The 22732-nt window shown below is 45.3% G+C and overlaps 1 protein-coding gene and 1 non-coding gene across 16 annotated transcripts in view; one reads left to right on the forward strand and one right to left on the reverse strand.

Moving 5' to 3' along the window:
- Ptpra (protein tyrosine phosphatase receptor type A) overlaps positions 1-22732 on the reverse strand; it is a 157278-nt gene that overhangs the window by 1117 nt on the left and 133429 nt on the right. For all 15 annotated transcript variants that reach the window (XM_021254989.2, XM_021254988.2, XM_087188726.1 and 12 more), the window contains 10 exons: positions 20870-20967; positions 19576-19695; positions 18760-18926; positions 17600-17735; positions 16768-16917; positions 15021-15114; positions 13805-13881; positions 13194-13328; positions 3218-3343; positions 2987-3138 (listed from right to left, as the gene is read on the reverse strand). In XM_021254989.2, coding sequence (XP_021110648.1) covers positions 2987-3138; positions 3218-3343; positions 13194-13328; positions 13805-13881; positions 15021-15114; positions 16768-16917; positions 17600-17735; positions 18760-18926; positions 19576-19695; positions 20870-20967 — 1255 coding nt within the window. The remainder of the gene's footprint in view (positions 1-2986; positions 3139-3217; positions 3344-13193; positions 13329-13804; positions 13882-15020; positions 15115-16767; positions 16918-17599; positions 17736-18759; positions 18927-19575; positions 19696-20869; positions 20968-22732) is intronic.
- On the forward strand, positions 1971-2077 carry LOC147824679 (U6 spliceosomal RNA). The gene has a single exon (XR_015442096.1). It is a non-coding gene; the product is annotated as a U6 spliceosomal RNA (small nuclear RNA).

Genomic DNA, 22732 nt, shown 5'->3' on the forward strand with positions numbered 1-22732 from the left:
TGTGTATCTGTGCTAAGGGGTGAGTGAATGTGGTGGGGTGCAGATATAGCCTGAAGTTGGTGGTGGGGGAGTGTGTGATCCACAGTTTCCAGGGGAGGGCACAGGTAGGGTAGGAGGCCCATGCTCACCTCTGCCCTCTTGGCCTGGAGGAGCCCTGTGAGAGCACAGCCCTCGGGAGGCCCTGCCTGCATGGCACCTGTGTTCACTAAAGGACTTGCCTGTGGGACCATGGCGATAACTACATCAACACTAGCCCTTGACGGGCATGGTGACTCACACCTGTAATCTCAGCACTTGGGAGGCTGAGGTAGGACGATTGCCGAGAGTTTAAGGCTAGCCTGGACTATATAGTGAGTTCAAGGCCAGTCTGAACTACATAGTGAGACTCTGTCTAGTCCACCCCCTAAACAAAAACAAAAACAAAAACAAAACAAAACAAAACAAAAAAACTACTAGCCCTTGCCATCCATCTACCAACATGCCTGGGTTGCCCTGACCCACTGCTGGCTCAGAATTCTAGTCTACTCTTCCCTTTCCCTAACAAACTGTCTGCACTGGTGTGTACCTGCTAATTCTTTTCCATGCCTCTGATCTTCCTAAATTGAGGAGGGAATCTGGACTCTGACCTTGACATTATCCACCTTATTCAATGTTATCAGATGATTCTGTCATAGGACACTGAGTACCTGCTCTGTGGCAGGGGGCTGTGGGGCTTAGCAGTCTCCTCAGATGATAACATATGCAGTAAGGAAAGGAGAAAGAACAGAGTTCCAAGCAGGGTGCTCAGATGAGGCTCTCTAAAGAGTGCTGAGAGAGCAGAGATGCCAGGACGGCGTGCAGAAGTCCTATGGTTATCTGGGAATGAGTCTCTTACCCTCAAGGCAGGAAGGTGCTGAGGGTGCCGAAGGCCATGTAGCTGGATGTGTGGAAGGCAGGCAGGAGGTGGTGGGGGTGAAGTCAGAGCCCCAGGAGAATGCCAGCTCCCAGTGCATCTCCCTGGCTGGCTTGGCAGCAAGCCCTCAAATCATGGTGAGATTCTATGTGCAGGAGCAACGTGGTTGTGGTCTGACAAAGGTTTAAAAGGCTGTTGTGTTAAAAACAGTGTCAGGGAAGGTGGGAGCAGGGAGCCAAGCCTGGGAGGCTGGCACAATTCCTGGAGAAGGGAGTGGACAGAGTAGCCATGGGGGAGGCAGTGAGAAATACTCAGACTCTGAGACTATGTGCAGGTAGAGCATGACTGGCTGATGGATTAGATGTGATGCATGAGAGAAAGAGAGGAGAAGAGGATAGTTCCAAGGCTTCTCCCTGGAGTTCAGTGAGTAATGAAAATATCATATACTGATCTGGGAATGGCCATGAGAACTGCAGGCTTGGGAGGAAACACAAGTTCTCACTTGAACCCTACATTGAGCATGCCCATTAGTCACATGGAAATACTGTGTAGGTAACACATAAACCTGGAGTTTAGAGGAGAGGGTGAGCTGCTGATAAAGACTTAAGAGTAGTTATCAAGCCAGGAGGCTGGGTGAGTTCACTTAGGGGTACTGTCTGTTGACAGACAAAGGATTCAAGGATGGGGGCCTGGATGACAGATGGGGAAGAATCAACACAGGATACAAGGAAGAAAAAGCCTATGAAGAGGGAAACCAGGATAGATGGCATGCTGGGAAGACTCCCCAGAGACAACTGACTGTGTCCAAAGCTGATGAAGAGTCAAGTATAAAGAGATGGGCTGATCAATGGCTTCAGCAATCTGGAGGCCACAGGCAGCCCAGTGAGGGAGCAGCTGGAGGGAGACAGTGTGTGTGGGGTGGTGGTGTAATTGGAACAGGCTTGAGAGAGGACGCAAGGAGAGAAACTGAATGGTATGATAAACTTTTTGAGAAAATTTCCTGTTAAGAAAACTCAGGGTAGGGCCAGGGATGTAGTGGTACCATGCCTGCCTGGCAAGCACAAGGTCCTGAGTTCGAGTGGTCGCTTTGGCAGCACATATACTAAAATTGGAATGACACAGAGAAGATTAGCATGGCCCCTGCGCAAGGATGACATGCAAATTCGTGAAGCGTTACATATTTTTACGAAAACCATATGATCATCTGAGTTAGATCCCCGGTACCAAAAAAAAAAAGTAAAGAAAAACTCAGGGCAAACTAAAAAAAAATGTAATCTCAACACATCTCAAACAAAATTTACCTTCTCCCTCCAAACAAGCCTTCTTAACATCTTTCCTTTGTTACTTCATCAACAGTTACCGGTAACCCAGGTTCAAATGTGGGAGGTATTCTTGGCTCTTCTATTTTTATTATTTTTTTGTAGTATTAGGGATTTAACCCAGAGCCTTTGCACTGATCTACATCCCCACCCCTTTTTGTAACTTGAGAAAAGGTCTTGCTAAGTCACGAAATTACCCAGACTAGGTTCAAACTCACGATCCTCCTGCCTCCATGTCCAAGACTGCTGGGATTATAGGCATGCACCACCATGCCTGACTCTTTTTCTGTTTTTTCCACTTCTCTTTGTTTCTATCAACATTATGTGGCAATTTTCTAGTGATTTCACTGACTGACTGATTGTAATACTTGGGACTGAGCCCAGGGCCTTCTTACTGAGCTATGTCCCCAGCCCTTCATAAATTTTTAAAATTTCAAAACAGGGTCTTATTAAATTGCAAAGTTGCCAAGGCTGGGCTTGAACTTGTGATTCTCCTGCCTCAGCCTTCCAACTGTTGGGATTACAGATTGTAGATGTGCACCAACTACCTGATTCCCAGTAATATTACTAGTTGCCCAAGACTTAATTAATGTGCAAGGTTCAAATCCGAAGACTGTCTCTGATCCTCCAGCCGTCTTAATTATCAAACTTGACTGCCATGTGGCCATTCACATCTGCCCCTGTGCAGCTTTTCTCATGGTCTGACTCATGCCCACTGTGGCCCCCATCTGCCTTTCTGGGTCTCTGCCCTGTCTGAGAGCAGGGTGAGTGGTACCTGCAATGCACAGTGATAGGGTGGTTCCCAGACTGCTGCTGCTGCTTCTGCACGGCTGCAATGATGCTGATCATGCCCTTCCCATCACTGGGGATGCCCACTTCAGGCCAGCCATGGAAGTGGAATTGTCGGATCTGCCGGCTCTTGTTTTCCTGTGGAGAAGGGGGGTTAAGAGACACAGGCAGTCCTGGCTTCCCTTTGGGAGGATCCCTCATCCACTACCCATCTTACTCTGGTGTTGGTGACCAGGAGGTCTCGGACAGTGTAGCTCTCACATTCCTCCTCTTTCTTCAGCTCCACTGTGATGTCTCCATAGGACACCAGACCATCAGATGGCCAGTACTGGGCACACTTCTCCTGGAGGGACAAATGGTAGAGGCAGGGGCTAGAATATCAAGTATGGTAGAGGCAGCTCCACCCATGGGCAGCCTGACCCCTCTCTCAGCACAGCCACGTTTACCCTGACACACTTTATCCTCAGGGTGTTGAAACTCAGGAGAGCACCACATTATTTCACATCATTCTAATTAACTTTTGGTTTAAATTAACCAGAGATTATCAGGTAACCATGCAGTGTCGCTTATTTACAGTTTAGTTTACAGTATAACAGGTTCTGTGATGAACTCTAACCATTCTTTCAGTGCAGTATCTACACTCAAATAGCTGTGGGGAAAAGGAGTGACTGCTTTTGTTCAAATTCCTCCCTCTGTCCTCCAGATGTTTCCACATTTTATTATTATTATTTTTTGTTTTGTCTTTTTGAGACAGGTCTTACTATGTATCCCAAGCTGGCCTTGAACTCATTCTCAGGCTGGTCTTGACCTCATGGTGATCCTCCTACCTCAGCTTCCCAGGTGCTGGGAGTATAGGCATGTGCCACCATGTTCGGCTTCCATATTTTATTGCTGTTTACATAGTCAGATTTGCTAATCCAGAAAAACTGAATCCATTTATACTCCCACTCGACCACACTGCCTCTCTGCAGCCTAGTCTATCCTTTTCTCCCTTTGATTCTATCTCTTTCAACTACAATGGTACCTTAAAGTTGCTAGTTCTTGCATGTCTGTCCTTGCTAAATGAGCAGGCATGGTTTATTGTCTGTGTTTGCTCCTGGCTCAATACCCTCTCCAGCTCCTTGTGGGAAGGGGCTGTCCCTTTTCAATTTTGAATTCTCAGCACCTTGTACAATGCCTGGCATATGGTACGATCTCAGTAAGTCCTGGTAAATGAATTTGTTGTGTCTGCAGAACAAGTCAAGACATAAAACATGTAAATAAAACAAAAACAGTTACATGGTTCTTTAGAGTATTTGGGTGCAGAAGTCTGAAGTTCACTACTGGCAATTTAAAAATTCTCAACCACGGGTTGGGGATTTAGCTCAATGGTTCCGGTGCCTGCCTTGCAAGCGAAAGGTCCCGAGTTCGATCCCCAGTACCACAAAACAACAACAACAACAACAAAAATCTCAACCATATATTTACATACGTGCATTAGAAAAATTAAGTAGCAAAAAATCACTGATAGTATTGTAGTCTAATAAATTCATTATTAAAAGTCAATTTTAGTGACTTTTGTTGCCTTTCCTATATGTGATCATTGAGTAACCCCTGTATAAATGATAGTGAGCTTGTTTGAACAGTTATTAAAGTGGTGGGTCAAGAAAATGTCATAGACCAGTACTTTCCCACCTATGCCCACCAGGAGCCCTGGGGATGCTTGGGAATAGGGGTCTGGGCCCTCTCTTCAACCACAAAAGTTAAAAAACAATCCTAATTAAGGTTCACCTTGACCAGATATTACTGTTGGGGAATGATTTTTGCTACCACAGTTCCCTTCCAATACTGCCTTTACACAGTTTCTTGGCCAGGAGTGAAGACAGACGTCAAAGTCACTAGAACTTTAGGTTAGCTTTATGTGGGCGTGAGGGCAGCAGACAGAGCAGAAAGAAGAGTGTAATCAAGCATCACAAGGAAAGGAAATACTACAGCCCTGCACCTAATAGCATTCAGATCTTTAGATCTTCTTATACACAGCAGAGAGAAAAAGGGTTAGGAGGAGGCCCTAGGTGGGCAGAACTGGGAGCGAGGCCCTTCCTAAAGCTGGGCATAAGAGCTTGTCAGCAGGGACAGAAAATGGGGAACCTGCTTTGGCTGCCTAATGGGGACAGTGACTCCAGGTGGTCCTAGCTGGATCTATCTGGTCCTGACTGGCCTTAGGGTGCAGACTAATGCCATATATTGTTTCAAGGTGACACAGCTATTGCAGGGAGGTGGGTAAGGTGTTGTTATGGTTTACAACTAGATGTCTCCCTAAAGCCTCATGTGCTCATAGATGGAGCTTTGGGGAGGTGACTGGATCATGAGGGAGTTAGTCCACCGATGAGTTTATAGCTAAAAGTGATGTTGGAGGTGGAGAATGGTCTGAGGCCCTCCCCACACCTCCTTTCCCCTTCTCTCTGCTTCCTGTCTTCTATGCCGTGAGCAGCTCTTCTCTGCCATGGCATCTTGCCTTGGAGCCAGCCAACTATGGACTGAAATGTGAGTTAAAATAAACCTCTCCTCCTTTAAGTTGTGGGTGTCGGGTATTGTGTCTCAGTGATGAGAAAGTGGCTAAGACAGGTAAATTTATGGGGTTAGGATTTAAGGGAAGACACGAAGGAAAGCCATGTAAAACTAATATACTTGTGAGATCTACTCACCCAGGAAAAGGTGACAGGATTATTTAGTTTAGCTCTCCCATGTGGACTCAACAATAAAATCAAAGGAGCAGGTTAGACATAAAAACAAAGTCAAAGGCAGGTGTGGTGGCATGTGTCTGTGAGAGAGGAATACTCCACATGCAACTGGGCAACTATGGGTTAGTTGTGACATTAGGCACCTATGAGTTAACTGTGTTATTAGGCAACTATGGGTTAACTAGATAACTATGCTCTTTGCAGACTATACCTGAGTAGTCATGACAACTTCTGTAATCTGTCACCAAAGGAGTGTAGTGGATTCAGAAAGTCCTGCCAGAATTCTTTGCTCTCCCTCCTCCACTGCTGTGGTTTGTGTAAATCCTGCTTGCTATATTCCCAGGGAAACTGAAATGGAATTAAGCTTCATAGATGTAAAGAGAGATATATAAGGAAGGGCAAACTTCTATTCGGGACTGGCATCATTAAAAGCCGCTTTTTCCTCCTATCTTCATGTTAAGGAGTTATCTGTGCTGGGGTCCTCACTGTTTCCTGTTTCACCTGTAGTCCCAGCCACTTGGGAGGCTGTTGAGGCAGGAGGATCACTTGAGTCCAGAGAAACAGTGAGACCCAGCCTCAAAAAACAAAAGCAAAACAAAACAAAAAATAATGCCAAGCTAAGAGGACAAAGGGGAAGGATGAGGCAAACAGTGCCTAGAGGTACCTCTCCTGGATGTGGGAAGGCGGTGGTGACAGCTGTTACCAAAGCAGCACAGTTCAGTCTTCAGTGAGCTGAGGGAAAGCAAGGGCTTGGGAGAAGGCACTGAGCAGCTTTAGCCCAGAGATATACTGGGGCAACTCTGCTTTGGGCTAAGCAGAAAGAACATGAGATTAAGGAATCCACAGTAAGGGCAGCAGGGGTTGTGTGCTTGCTATAGCTCAGGCTAAAAATGTTCAGGGATTCTCCTGGGAATGGAGATGGGAGGGCAGGGCTGGAGAGAAGGTCTGTGAGGAATACAGGGCCAGGAGCACTAATGGGAGTCTCTTTCAAGAAGAGAAGCTGTGACTCACTGCTGAAAATGTGCCCCACTTGGCATACAGAGGATAGAAAGATAAAGAGAATACAGAAACTAGGGGATTGAAAAATAAGCAAGTAAGACCAAGAGAAGGAATCAATTCCAGTCTGAGAACTAGATACAATCACTAAAAGTTTCTCAATTTTGTATGCATGCGCAAATTTTCCCTCAAGATCTCCAGAAGCCAAAAGATTTTAAAACAAGAAGTAACATGACTACATGGGTGTGGTGGTGCAGCCCTGTAATCCCAGCACCTGGTAGGCTGAAGTGGGAGGACTGCTGAGTTCAAGACCAGCCTGGGGCCGGGGATTTAGCTCAGTGGTCTCACCACCTGCTGCGAAAGCGCAAAGACCCTAGTTCGAACCCCGGTAACAACAACAAAAAAGACCAACCTGAACTACATAGCAAGACTCTATCTCAAAAAACAAACAAACAACAAAAAAGATGTAGTAGTAACACGATTACATTTATATTATTCTAAAAGACCCCTAGCTGCCATGAGAGGACCTGAAAAAGAGAGGGGGTGACTGGAAGCAAGAAGATCAGTTGCTAGGCAACTGCAGGTGAACTCTGCTGGTGGGTGTGAGGCATCACCACTGTCCATGGGGTCGTCCCTCAGCAAGTGAGAGATGGTGGTGGTGGCTTGTTTGAGTGGGGTAGTAGTCAAGCTGGAGAGCAGATGTGCTCACCAGGGATCAGAACCCACTGATAAAACTGCCTGTGGGGGCTGAGAAAAGGGGAGTAAGGAAGGTGATTCCTAGTGTTGTGACATATGCAATTGGGTAGAAGGTGGTCTTATTTATTAAGACAGGTCAGAGTAGGTGGACCTAGGGGGAAGGAGAAAATTTTATTCGGACCATATGAAGCCTGAGATCTTTAGTGGACACCTATAGTTCTAGAACTGGGAAGGGGAGCAGGTAACTGGGCTTAAGACACAGATCTCAGAGTCTTTGGTATACAGATTATATTTAAAGCTACAGGGCTGGCTGTTTCCTTAGTGTATCAAAAGAAGCGAGTGGGCTGAGCCTGAGTCTAAGATACTCCAATGTTGAGAGGTCATGCAGTGAGGAGAGATCACAAAGGAACTGACAAAGGACCTAGCAAGGTTAGTGAAAGGGGAAGCATTGCAAGAGTCAAAGGAAGAAAAGGTTCTGAGGAGGAGGGAGCCACTGACTCAAATGCTACTTACTATAAGACCCCCCTCCCCCAAAAAGAAAAATGATCTTTGAATTAAGCAAGATGACAGCTGCTGCTGATTTTAACTAAAGCAGTCCCAATGCAGCAGGAATGGAAGGAATAAAGTAAGGAGGGAACCTGAGAGGAGAAAGTCAATCCTGAAGGGTAAAGAGAAATGGTATCTAGGTGGAAGGGGAGGTGGGACTAGGGTTGAGGAAATGCAACATTATAGGGTAAAAAGAGGAACAGAAAGGGGAACTATTGATGGAGGCAAGAGCAAAGAAAATTCCAGCAGCAACATCCTTGAGAAGGCAGGAGGGGAAGGGACCAAGAGCACAGTAGATGGTTGGACTGAGAGGTAGGAACTCTTTCCACTGTGACAGGAGAACAGACAAAGAGAACTGGCACATATTTGAATGGGCTCAATGCTTGGAGATGAGAGGAGAGAGTTCTTATTTGATTAAAGAATGAAGCCATGGGCATGTAGGAGGTTTGAGAAGAGTAGAAGGAACAGTAATAAGAACGCTAGGTGCTACTAATTACCCACAATAGATTTGTGGTCATGAACTCAACATGAGTGGTCAGCACAGTTCTGTTTTTTCCCAGTGATATCTGCTATCATATAGAGGCACATAATGGTTTAGAAAAGCAGAAGCCTTGCCATAGAATGAGATAGTATGGCAGTAAAAAAGTGTGAGATAATAATAGGTGTTAGCAAGGAAAGTTAATAATGACAAGCTACAAAAATCATAAACAGTAAGGAGTAAGATGAAGACAAGAATAGGGTGACCGAGACTGAGAAATTAGAGAAGTCAATGGCTTTAAGAATGGATAAGGAAGAGGAACAAGGGAGGAGGGTGGAAGAAAGGAAGAAAGGTACAAGAAAAAAAGTGAAAACAGAAGGAAAAAATGGGAACAAAGGTTTTGTACATAGGGAGGGAACGGGGCTTGAGGGGGGAATGGGATAAAATTAAATTAAATTTATTTAAAAAAATAAAAAAAAGAAACAGTCAATAAATGTTAAGTCAAAGGAGAAAGAAAAAAAAGAATGGATAAGGAGCCAGGTGTGGTGGTACATGATATAATTCCAGCCCTTGGGAGGCAGAGGCAGGAGGACTGTGGTGAGTTCGAGGCCAGCTTGGACTATATAGTAGTTCAAGGCCATCCTGAATGACATAACAAGACCCTGTCTCAAAAAAAAGGGATGAGGACAAAGATTTATTTGAGTAAGTGTAGAGAACAGGAGATTCCCAAGACTGCAGACCTAAGGAGTGACAAGATCATGGTTTGACCATGGGAATGGGTGGCTGAGGAAGCTGAAAACAGAAATACAAAAAGTAGATGGATCGATCATCCCTGTGGATAATGATGCATAAAACAGAGACAGAGAGCTGGGCAAGGTGGAACACAGGAAGCTGAGGCAGGAGGACTGCTTGAGCCCAGGAGTTTAAGACCATAGCAAGATCCTGTCTTAAAGAAAAACAAAACAACCAAGAAACAAACTAAAAAAAAACAACAACAAAACAGAGACAGAAATGGGGGCCCAAAAAGGACAGTAAGGCAGATGAAATCACAGTGGCGAGGAATGGGAGATGGGAGGTTGAGATGCTCAGGCCAGCAGTGTGTTTTTAGGTTGTGAACTCTACACAATGGCACCCTGAAGAAGCAGAAACAGAGAAACTTTTTTCTTTTGCTGTCTTTGTTCACCAGAGACAGCACTAATTCTCTCATGTAGTCTGAAGGCTGACGCCAGACAGGACATACAGCTTTGTGGGCATCATGATCTACAGTGCTGTAGTGGAGCAGGCTAAGACTTGGATTGGGCTGAGGCAGTGGTGGAGCTACTGGGGTTGGAGTTGCTGGGGTTCCCCTGCCACACTGATGCCTGGTCCAGGCTATGGCCACTGAGGAGACCCAGGCCTTAAGTGCGCACCTTGGTGGATTGCTCTGATTAAGGAGGAACAGAAGGAAAACTCAGAAAAGAGAATTTAAGTTTTAATCCTTTTGAGATTTTAATTTATACAGGTAGAAACCTGGTATTTTGGGATCAGACTTCTCTAGGACTTTAATACTGGTGTGAAGAGTGACGGTGTCACTTTGTATAAATGAGAGCCTCCTTTACTGTACCATTTAGTCCCCCCAGTCCCCTGTGTTAGTATCTCTGAGAGCTACACCTGACAGCATGAATGGGAGATGGAATAGGAAGTAAAAGCTTGTCTTGGCCAGTGAGGCCTTGTGAAATGTGGAACTTATGTCCTGTTGTGATCCACTCAGAAGCTTTTGAAGACAAGAGCTACTACCTATTTTGCTGGCCCTAGGAAGACAGAGGCATACGACACAGTGGCAGAAAGCTATGGGGCCCATCCAGCTGATGCCAGGCTTAGCCACAGGGCAAGAGGCATGGCCCTTCTCACCACCACCCATGAGAAGTGCTGCCTGCCCTTTTGACCTTTCCTCTCCCTAGGTCCTCTTCAAAGATGAAAGAGCCTGGTGATGTGACTGGATAGAATTGGAGGTGTTCACCAGTCCATGTTTTATTACGGGGCAGTGAACAAAGAGATGATCCCTGAGCTTGTTATTCAGCAGCTCTTGCACCTCTCTTTGGGCTAGCCGATCAACTATCTAGGAGGATATGGGAAAACATGCACGTGGGGATCTGGTCTAATCTCCATGTTCCCTCAGGGCTCCTGATAACCCAGTGGATCCTGTCCCAGCTGGGCTTTGTCACTCAGGTGTCTGTTTCTTTGTTTTGGTACCGGGATTGAACTCGGGTCCTTGGCTTGTGAGGCAGGCTGTGGAACCACTGAGCTAAATCCCCGGCCCTCAGGTGTCTGTTTCTTGAGGCAAAGCAAAGGGCCTTAACCAAAACCTCCCACTTCATCAGACTTGTTTTTAATGATAGATGACTTACAAAGGATGTGTACAATACAAGTCTGGGAAGACTAGCTGTGGAGTTAATGACTAAAATTAAAAAAATAAGCTGGTTGTGGTGGTACACACCTATAATCCCAAGCACTGTGGGAGGCTGATGCAGGAGGATCTGAATTTGAGTCTAGTCTAGATAATTTAGTGGCTTAGTAAGCCACTGTCTCAAAAATAAAAAATAAAGATAAAAAATAAGTCAGGTGTTGTGGCACACACTTGTAATCCCAGCACTTAGAAAGCTGAGGCAGAAGGATTGCGATGAGTTTAAAGCCAGCCTGAACTGCATAGTGAGACCCTGTCTCAAGAGAAAAAGCAAAAAGCAAAAGCAAAACCAAACCAAACCAAAAACACACCTCAAAAAAATAAAACTAAAGGGCTAGGTATGTAGCTGTGTGAAGGCCCTAAGTTTCATTCCCAGTACTGCAAAAAACCCTAAACAAACAAACAAACCAAAAAATACAAAAAATTGCTATGCATAGTGGCACACATCTGTAATCCTAGCTACTTAGGAGGCTTAGGCAGGAGGATTACAAGTTTAAACCCAACCTGGGCAACAAGAGACCTTGCACCCTCCCCCTCAAAAGCAAATCAAAACAACCGAAACTCGACTTAATAAAATGTCAGAGTGAGCAAATGTGTGTATCAAAGTTAAGTAAATTGCGCAAGCACAAGGACCTGAGTTCGATCCTTGGTACCAGGAAAAAAAAAAAAAGTTAATTACATAAGCACAGAATGGGGAACAACTAATATCTTGGAACAACCAATGTAACATACATTTAGTATTGTTTTTTTTTTCTTCTCAGTACCAGGGTCTGAACTCAGGACCTTGTGTTTTGCCAGGCAGGTGTGGTGCTGCTGAGTGACATCCCTGGCTCACATTTAAGTGTTTTTAATTTGTAATTGGTTACAAACTCAGTGAGTCACCAGTGGGTCGCATCCTCAATTCTTGCCCTATGTGGCCTACGCCCTCCGGTCTCTCCAGGGACAGATTCTCCTCAGCCCTACCACGTCCAGGACACCAGTGTTACTGCCACAGCTCTCCTGTTTCTGCCTTGTTCATTTCTCATGTGTCCTGCTCACGTCACAAGAGGCATTAACACACACACACAGGATTTCTCAAAGGTTCTTTAATTGCTTTATGAAGTCCTAACTCTAGCTTATAGAAGTTCCTTATACTTATGAAGTTTCTCCCCATGTCTAGCTAGCTTCTCCAGGCTCATTTTATCAATTCTGATCCCTGTTAAGTAACACTTCAGACATAATGAACCATCCATTTACTGTAATGTACAATCCTCTTAGAAAGTGCCTAAAGGAATCAGCACTGTGGAGATGGGTGGCATGCCTGTAATCCTTGCACTCTGTGAGGCTGAGTCAGGAGGGGCGAGACCCTACCTCAAAAATTTTAAAAAGGGGTAGAATTCTGGGGATGTAGTATAGTGCAAAAGCCCTGGGGTTAATCCCCAGTACTGCAGGAAAAAAAAAAAAGTACCATGGGGATCACAGACAGGGCCAAGCTGAAGGATGGGTAGGGGAGCGGGTATCCCTGAGGCTGGGCTTGCTCTGCAGGGAATGCAAGACTCCTGATTTGGGAACAGTAGTGAGGGATTTATTATAAGTAGGAGCTGACCTAGGGGGTCTCTGAGGCCTCTACAGCCTGTGCCCCAGAACTAATTTTCAATTCACTTGAGGATGTTTTTCTTTGAAAGATTTCCTCATTAAGCCTGAGAAGTATGGCTGGCCCGGTACCCAGGCCACTTCTTTCTCTTACTTCATTCCCTCAATTGCTCAGGGGGTGAAGATATGAATCTCTAATACTTAAAGGGAAAAGGTTTTTCTTTGTCAATGAATATTAAGTTGTAAATTTCTTGCTTTTGTTATTTCTCAAATTGTTTGTTTGTTTTTTTGTGACAGGGTCTCACTATGTAGTTCAGGCTGGTCTCAAACTCAGTGATCCTCCTGCCTCAGCTTCCTGAGTGCTGGGATCACAGGTGTGTGTCACCACACCTGGGCTCATTTTCTTTTGTGTAGCCAGCCGAGTGGCAACCTTTGGTCTGACTCACAGCCCTCCTCTGCTGGCTGTCCCTGCCTGGGCAGCATGATGGACGGGATGTGTGCACAGAATGGGCTGTACCCAGAACAGAAAGTGTGGGATTCATGGGGCTACTGAATGAAGGCTCAGACCACATGGCTTTTTTGGTCTTAAAAGATGCTGATGACTGTTCAGATACCAATTGGCTGGGTACTAATGCCTAGAAAGGGCTTTTTGGAAAAGTTTGTACCTTCTAGCCTACCCTTTACACTCTCCTCCCCACTTTTACCACTGCCTTTCCATAGCCCAGGACCTTTTCCAGTTTACCTGGCCTCTTTCCTCCAGTTCCGTTAGCATCACAATGGAACAGGATTTCCACTCCCAGATCATTCGCCAGAAGTCCTCAATTGTGTGCAGAAGAGGGCCCTGGCTGGCGATGTATGAGTCCTTCTGCCGGTAACCCTAGACAGGCCAGGGCAATCACAGGAGTGAGGTTTAATCAGGGAGAGGTGAGTGGAAAAGAGAAGCCTGTCTGGGAGGCAGTGAAACAGGACCTAGGAAGGGATGGGCTGCTTAGAGCAAACTCATTTGAGGCAGAGTTTCCCTCTGGCCAAGGATCAAACCCTGGGGAAGGGGAGGAGGTGTTAGAGCTAGGATGAATAGCACAGGAATTGGAAAGATCAGGTCCATTTCTTTAACCTCTCAGTTGTGATTATGTTATGAACTTTCCCTCTAGGTATTACACTGGTGCACACTGTGTTTCCCTCAATTTCTGCTTTGGGGCTGGGCAGGCCTAGTATGCAGGGTGGCTGGGTATCAGCTCAGTAACTACTGACTGACTCAAAGATGATCCTAAGCAGGGATATGAGGAAAGCACTCTAAGTCCCAGGGAATCTCCATGGGGTGATGGGAGTTCAGGGGACCCACCCATCACTCACATCAATGAAGGATGCATTCACATAGTCTGTGTTCTCCTCGCCTCGCTTAACCGGAATGATCACTCTGTTGAATTCATCTGCAAGAAGGACAGTGGCTTGAAGCTTATGACAGGTAAGATGGCTTGTCAACTTGACCACCTTTAGAGCTGACACTCAGGGATTAATAAAGCACATTTCTCGATGTGTATGGGTGGGTCATGAAGTGACCTTGGGTACTCTATCTGGTCCCTGGCCCCTTCCTCTTTAGTACTCTTCTGCTCTGTTCCCAGCCTCCATGAAATAAACAGCTTTGCTTTACCCCATCTTTCTGCCATGATGTTTTTGCCTTGGAGCCAGGTGACCATGGACTGAAACCAAATTAAATCTCTCCTTTAAATTGTGGGTGTCACAGGTTGCAATAGCTAAAGCTTGGAAACAGCCCAAATGCCCATCAACTGGAGTCTGGATAAAGAAGATGTGGTTTTTTAATAAAATGGAGTACTAGTCAGCCATAAAGAATGGAGGCAATACTCTTAAGTGAAATAAATAGGACACACATGTGTAAATACTGAATAGTTTCTCTGGTGTGAGAAACTGAAAGTGTAAATAAGGATTAAAATGAATAAGTGATAATGTGAAATAGGAAGAAAAGGTACAAAGGGTAGGGGTAGTGGGAGGGGTAGGGGAAAGGAAAGAAGGGAAAGGAAAAAATATGAGAAAAGGAAAAAATGGAAACAAAGTCTTTGTAAATAGGGAGGGGTGGAGGAGTGGAGGGGTTGAAGGGAGGGCAGGGGAATGGGGAAAAAATAAGAATCAAGATACATCATGTAAAGGTACAAGTTCCCAATGATGAATGTAAATGTATTGTATAACTAAAATGTACCAATAAAAGAATTTAAGAAAAAAAACTGTGGGTGTCAGGTATTTTGTTCAGCAATGGAAAACTGACCAATACACTTGCCAGCATGTTCTTTTTCTCCAGTGTTCCTGCACAGGCCCTGGGGAGATATAATCTCTGCTAGGTAAGGACATATTTGTTCCTAGCCCAGGAGAGAGAAAGCTTTTGGCTTTTATGCTGTTTTATTTCCAAAAGCCATTAAAGAACTGGCAGCAAAAGTGGCAATGCCATGATTCTTGTCTCCAAGCCAATCATTAATTAGTGTCTGAGAAGTAGAAGGGGAGAAAAGAATTGGGGGATAGGGCAATACAGCTTTAGGGGTATGGAGAGAGCTCTTACATGGAATGATCTGTAAAACACGGTTCTTCTTCATGTTGGCCGGAAGGTTTCCAGTCCGCATCTTGTCATTCTGGATTTTGATTGATGTTAACTTCTAAATGAGGTAGGAAAGGAGAAACATTACTGATCCTAGTAATGGAACTTGACAAGATTGCTGTCACCAGGCCTGCACCTCCATGCCAACCTGGCTGTTGTTGCTGCTCTTACCCTCCAGGTAAGAGCACCTCCATTTCTTTTTTTTTTTGGTATGGGTATTGAACTTAGGACCTTATGCTTGCAAGGCAGGCGTGGTGCCGCTGAGCTAAATCCCTGGCTCTTTTTTGCTCGTTTGTTTTTGAGGCAGGGTCTCTCTATGTAATTCATGCTAGCCTTAAACTCACTATGTAGCCCAGGCTGGCCTCACACTCAGAGCAATCCTCCTGCCTCAGCCTCCTGAGTGCTGAGATTACAGGTGTGCACCACAACAGGCCATCACTCCCATTTCTATAAATTCTTATTGGAACATTGTTTTTTCTTTCTTTAAACTCAGTAACAAGTCAAGTGAGTGTCTGGGATACACTGCCTTCCTGTGGAACATTCTGGAATTTCTCTAGCCTGGAACATTATGAACCCAGAGCAAGGATCCCAGGAGAGTGTGCCTGTGCACCACCTGCTTTGCTGTTCTATCCCCAGAGGCAGTGTCAGACTATCTTAGGAAAACTTATTCAAATGTGTACCCTCCTCTCCTCTGATTCTGAGGTTCCTTCTTAATCCTTGCATCTCAAAGTATAGCCCATATATCAGCAGCACTGGGCTTGTCTTGTTAAGAGATACAGAATCTAAGGCCTTAACCCAGACCTACTGAATCAGAACCTGCACTCCTGACAGGATCCTGAGAAATTTGTGTGCACCCTGTAGCATTAGAAGGAAACTGCTTCTTTCCTTTTCTTAGTGCTTCAAGAAAAGTGGTCCTTGGGCCGGGGATTTAGCTCAGTGGTTCTGCTGCCTGTCCTGAAAGCATGAGGACCCGAGTTTTATCCCCAGTACCAAAAAAAAAAAAAAAAAGTGGTCCTGTGCTCGCTTCAGCGGCACACATACTAAAAAAATGGTCCTTCTCATCCCAACTCATAATCACTTGTTATTGACGAGAGCATATTAAGTCTTGATTTTTTTGCCTTCTTTTTTTGGTGCTGGGGACTGAAGTCAGGGCCTCATGTGGGCTAAGTATGCACCTTTCACTGAGCAACACCCCTATCCCTGACACAGGCCTATGTACTGAGAGCTACTATCTAATGGCATACAGCAGTAGTCAGCATCTAAAGTCCACAGGCCAAATCCAGCCTGCTGTCTATAGTAAAGTTTTCCTGAAATAGCCCCATTCATTTGTTTATGTGTTTTCTATGGCTGCTTCTGTGCTACAGTGGCAGTATTAAGTAGTTGGGATAGAGACTGTAATGACCTACAAAGCCTGAAATATTTGTTAGCTGATCCTTACAGAGGAACTTTGCTCTTGCTGTACATTATAATCACTTGGGAAGGCTGGGGAGCTTTAAAAAATACCACTGCTTGATAGCCCCCACCCCCCACCCCCAGTGATTCTAATGTGCAGGAAGGGTTGACAAGGAGAGAGTATGAGTAAAAGACCACCTGATTATGGTGTGACTCATCAGGGGACTCACAATCTACTGGAAAATATACAAGGAGTCAAGTATTTATCCAGATCCTGTGGATCCTTCAATCTCGAGTTGGCTGTCCAGCTCTAACTCACCTTAAATTCCTCCTCTAATCCATTGTTGCTGGTCCCTGGGATTTTGTTATAAATTTTCTGCAGGTGGGTTTCTAGAGAGGTCACTTCCAGTTCTGTATCCCCATAGAGATAATGCTCCAGAAGGGCTTGGTATATGAAGACATACTGCATCTGAAATGCGGATGATGCCAAATTCTCAGTACATACAACACAGTCCTTGCGGTACCAGATCAACCCTTCCACCCTTACTTCACTCCAGTATACTTCTTTGATCCTAGCAGGAGAAAATAATTCGCTCTTGTTGTCCCAACTAACTGAAGCAGGACTTGAAGTGCATGAGTCCCTCTGCAAGTGCTTAACTTGGGAGGTAGGGTCCCAGTCTCCTTGAGCGTGCTGGACACATGAGGGAAGGACATATGCAGCTTCTGCTCATTCAGAGAGCAGATTCGGCAATCTTAGGGTGTGTCAGAAACTGGAGTGGCACAAAGCCTGTGACAGTCTGCAAGTTCCAGTTTGCAGCCAGCTTCCCTAGCATGCTGTGCACTGACCGCAGAGCCCAGCTCATTGCTGTTCCTGGACACAGCCACTGCATCATGACTCTAGGGTGCTGGCATGTTTTCTTTCCTCATGGATGTTTGGTTTCCTTAAGCTTCAGTGAAAATGAAACTGTTTTCCTGACTGCCCACACACTAAGCCACAACCTCCTCTGTGCTATTTAAGTATAGTTTTTAAAGGCCCTCATCATACTGTACGAACATCATTTACAATAACCTAGGAGACTGAATGAGCCCTTATAGGGTACAGTTTTGGCTTTGGAATCCCCTCAACCTCAATCTCACCCCAGATCACTCACATCTGTTTGAACCATCTGGCAGCGCTGGGCCCGGATACGGCTCACAAAGCCATACACATCCACTTTCCGTTCTGTGTGCATCATGTCCAGCATGGCATCAATGACGACAAAGGTACCTGTACGCCCGACACCTGCACTGTAGCCAAAGAGCAGGGGTGTTACTGGGGGGCAGTGCCGCTTATGGGAGGAGATGGGGAGGGATGGCACAGGTTGGCACTCTTTTTTCAGGTCTCTAAATACTATTTCCAAACAGGATAGAGCTGGGACTCTTCTGGAACCAACATCTTCACTGTGTCCTGAACTCCTGATCTCTAGCTACCAGGGCTGCATCCCTTGACACTTAGGAGTGTCTGAAGGCAGCCAAGTGTGGCGGTGCATGGCTATAATTCCAGAAGTTGGGAGGCTGAGGCAGGAAGATCTGAGTTTGAGGTTAACCTGGGCTACATATGAGAATGCACCATTTAAGGGAAAAAAAAAAAGAGAGATTTAGCTTGCTGGTGCTGCTCCTGCCTCACAAGTGCAAGGTCCTGAGTTCAACTGCCAGTAACGGGGGAAAAAAAATTCTAGGCCTGGTGGTTGATGTTTCCAATCCTAGTACTGTAGGAAGCTGAAGCAGGATGATCACAACTTTAAAGCCAGCCCAGGCAACTTAGCAAGACTGTCTCAAAATAAAAAATAAAAAAGGGCTGGGAATGTAGCTCAGTGTGAAGTCCCTGGGTTCAGTCCCTAGTATTGCAAAACAAAACAAAACAACAGAAGAAGGAGCCGGGATGTACTTCAGTGGCACAGTGCCTACCTGGCAAGCGCAAGGTCCTGAGTTTGATCCCTGGTACCAAAAAACAAAGCAAAACAAAACAACAACAAAAAACAAAACAGAAGGGTCTGAAGGCTTTAAGTATACATGGGCACCATGGGATTCAACTTCTTGGATTATACAGGATCTCCTAACTCCCAAATTTGGAAGATTGGTCTTGTTTCCCTCTTTCCTCAAGTCATATTCTCTACCCTGTAACAGAACTTGAGGAACCTCTCCGGCTACTGCATGGGGCGCTTACTGCTCATCTGCTCCGCACTAGCCTCCTTAGCCAGGGTCCCTGTGCTATTCCCCATCTCTGCCCATCAGGGAAGGAAATGGGGAGCCAAGGGGCAGCCCTACTAACCTGCAGTGGACCACAATGGCTCCTGCATACTGAGGGTTACAGGCCTTCACCTTCTTGAGGAACTTGAGCATGCCAATTGGGGTGAAAGGTACCCCAAAGTCTGGCCAGCTGGTAAAGTGGAACTGAGTGATGAGGCGCTGTGGTTTTCTGTTGGTCACATCGCCCACCTGTGAAGTAAGGAGATTCTATGGTTAGCTCTGATACTCATGGCTGGGCAGCACCAGGGTGTGCAGTGGAGTGTAGAGCAGTGGCTATCGGTGACAATGGGGAAATGACAGTACATACATCCAAGGAGGTCTGGACCATGGAGAGAGAATCTTTCTAGTAAACCCATGAGTTAGGCAGGGGTGTTACTATTATTCTCGGCCTATGGATGTGGAAGGTAAAACTCAGAGCTTAAATGAACTGGTCAAGACCTAACACTTATGAATGGTTGGTAAGGACTAAAATGCGGGGTCTAGGGCTGGGGATTTAGCTCAGTGGTTCCGCCACCTGTCTTATAAAATGTGGGGTCTAGATTCTTAGTAAGTCTCCTTCCACTGCACCACATGCCCCTTAGCTAAATCGACCTTGCTCAGGCCTCCAGGTTGCATATTTCACCTCAACTGGTACTTTTCCTCCCAGTCACTCTTTCCTAAAGCTTTGGTAGAGAAGTTCCCTGGAGAAAGATCACTAGTTTCAGAAGCCAAACACACCACATAGTCAGAAATTCTTGACAATGCTGAGTAAGAGTGGGGATGACCCAGGCTATTCCCCATTCTCTTCTTGCTCAGCAGATCCTAAATGAGAACCTAGAAAGAAGGCAGGAGACAGTACCTGCTGAATACAGAACTTTCGTACTGTGTAGTCCACCAGGACAGTCACATCCTCTACGGACACACGGATATTCCCGTAGGTCCAGCAGCCTTGGTCTGGCCAGTACTGGGCGCACTTACACTGGAAAAAAACAAGACACACATTCCCTCACCTCAGATTTCCCTGGCAAATGCAAAGGGCCTTAAAGGAAGAGACCACAAAGCATACACCAAAGTCCCCAGAAAACGCTATGGTCTCTTCTCTCACCTCAGTCAGTTGAAGACCTATGTATTCTAACTTCCTTTAATCAAATTCCTCAGTCCCACAATTTTTATTTACACACTGCCTCGGCCCCATAATTCTCCATCTTTCCCATCCCAATCCTCAGTTCAGGTCAAATCTGAAGCTACTTTACTTACAAAATCTGCATTTCCACAGTTCCCTGGGTCAGGGTGTAGGGGCAAACCTGTCTAAACCCTTGGAACAACCAGTGGCCTGCTTTAAGGGGAACATCCAGGATGGACTACTGCAGACTGTAAACAAGAAGCCTAAGGCCCTTTCCCTTTACTAGGCCTTGGATAGCTTCTAAGGGAAGGGGCAGAGGTCGGGTTGGGAGAGACTAACCTGAAGCCAAGCCCCAGCACTATCCCTCCTAGGCATCATGGAGTTACTGATCAATACACCCACAACCTCAGTACAGTGATCAAGGAAACTCAAGGGCTATCCCTAAGAAAGACTGTCTCTAATGGGGATTTCTCACTGGGGCTTAATCCAGGATCCAGGAATAGCATTGGCTGTGGCCCACTGATGGAGCTGGCAGGTCAGTAATAAACCAGGCAGCCACAAAAGGAAAAGCAGCACCCAGAAGGCTACCAGCAGGATCAGGTTAAAGCCTCAGATTATCTTGCATTTCTGTAGGGTTTAGGTTCATACAGTTTCCTCTGCCGACTCTAGGACATATCAAAGGCCTCAGGAGGTGGGCAAAGGCAACCAGGAGGAGAGACTAGAGATACCAACTGAGAAAAGCCTCACTGTGGCTTTTCCTTAGCTGATGGCCCAAGTCTTCATTCCAAGTCATTCTGAAAGAAGAGGAAGATGTTTGACTACTAGGCCTAGAAATGTACCCTGGGCACTCTCTGAAGTTTCCAGACCATGGAAAAATCTGGAAGGTTCATCAGCTCATGTCTGTCTGGATGAGCTACTGGCACAGTAGACACAAAAGTGAGACTGCCAGGCTCAGAGTCATAGCTCCAGCAGAATAGGCCTTCTGCTGGCCACATCTATACTGCGGAGCCTCTTACTAATCTCTACTCACCTCCTTTCTCTCCTTCAGATTGGTCACCATGACAATGGTGGCTGTGTTTTGTTCCCAGATCATCCTCCAGAAATCATTCACTGTTTCTTCTTTTGGTCCTAAAGTAGACAACAGCAAAGATGAGGACACACTCTATGGGGAAGAAAGATGCTAGAAAATTGGGAACACCCATTCCTCACTTTTGGAAGGTCATGCCACATGTTCTCACAAATATACAATTCATCTGTTCATCTACTCACCTACTAATTAAATGCTTCCTAAGTATCCACCAAGTATGTGCCAGACACTTCACTAGGACTGGGGGCAGGAAGTTGTCAAAATATAACAGAACACGATGTCTCCAAGGATATTAGTCAAGGAACAGAGATCGTGACGGCTTGACAAATAGTATGTTATGGTTCAGATATAAGCTAGGTGCTTGATATGTCATTTATTATTTCCTATCACTCTAGTGGATGCCCTAAGCCTCAGAAAGGTTGAATGACTTGCTCAGCTAGAATTCAAAATTTACCTTGCACACAGCTTTTTCTTTTTTTGGTACCAGGGATCGAACTCAGGACCCTGTGCTTGCAAGGCAGGTGGTGGAACCACTGAGCTAAATCCCCAGCCCCTCACAGCCTTTTCTTTTTGGTTTTTGTTTTTGCTTTTGAGACAGGGTCTTGCTATATAGTTCAGGTTGGCCTTGAACTCATTATGAGTCCAGGGTGGCCTAATACTTGAGACAATCTTCCTGCCTTAGCCTCCTGAGTGCTGGGATTACAGATGTGCGCCACCATGCCCAGCCACACAGCCTTTTTAAGGAAGCCTCAAGAAGGTTCTAAACAAAAATGAGGCAGCAAAGAGAGAAGTAATGGGACCTAACAACAAAGAGGCTAACAGAATTTCCAGGGTGTTGGTAAAAGGGAGTGTTAGAAAGTTAACTCTGCCAAAGGATAGAGGGCAACCAATCATCCATGAACCAATCAGAGAAGATTCAAGAAGCATCGCAAATCCAAAAAATTAAACTTTAAAAATGAAGCTGGGTGTGGTGGTGTATACCTGTAATCTCAGGCACTTGGGAGGCTGAGGCAGGAGGATTGCAAGTTCGAGGCCACCCTGGGCAACTTAGTGAAATCCTCAACACACACACAAGAAGGAAAAGAAAAAGGCTGGAGACAGAACTATGTAGCTTAGTGGTAGAGCACCTAGGTTTACTACCCAGTACCATGGGAGGGTAAGGGGGGAGATAAATCTCATGTATCATAAAGTTCTGGGAGGAGAGGTACATGTCTCGTGAAGAGTTTAGGGGAAACATCAGTGGTAGACATATAAAAAATTAAGTGACAGGGCTGGGGATTTAGCTCAGTGGTTCTGCTGCCTGCCTCAAAACCACAAGGACTCGAGTTCGATCGCTGGTACCAAAAACAAAACAAAAAAACCCAACTAACTGACTAAGAAAAAGAGCAATTGCTAACCTTGAGAAAGGGGAAAAAACTATGAAGCATAATACCAGTTATGAATAAAATTTGCATACTAATGATAATGGAAATGACAAATATTTCCTTAACTTGAAATTCTGAATGAACTCTATTGAGAGGAAAAGGAGAAGGGTGTGTTTGTGTGCAAGCATGTGTCCATGTTCATGGCTGCCAGATTGAGGGAGAAGTGCTCTGTGAAAGAATTAGATGACATAAAAGCCCCATAGATCATTTCACTTCCTTACTTAACTGAAAGAATTAGATGACTATAATTGACCAGCAATCAATAGATAACAACAGTTGCCGCAGAGGCATTAGACTAAAAAGTGAAGAGGAAAGAGAGAAATTTTTAAAATAAGTCTTGCAGTTTCTTTCTTTTAAAAAATTTTTTTCTTTTATTAAATAA

This window comes from Heterocephalus glaber, unplaced genomic scaffold (genome assembly GCF_053883595.1).
Source record: "Heterocephalus glaber isolate CG9 unplaced genomic scaffold, H.glaber_assembly_v1.0 deba00001532, whole genome shotgun sequence".
In the NCBI taxonomy this organism is placed as follows: domain Eukaryota; kingdom Metazoa; phylum Chordata; class Mammalia; order Rodentia; family Bathyergidae; genus Heterocephalus; species Heterocephalus glaber.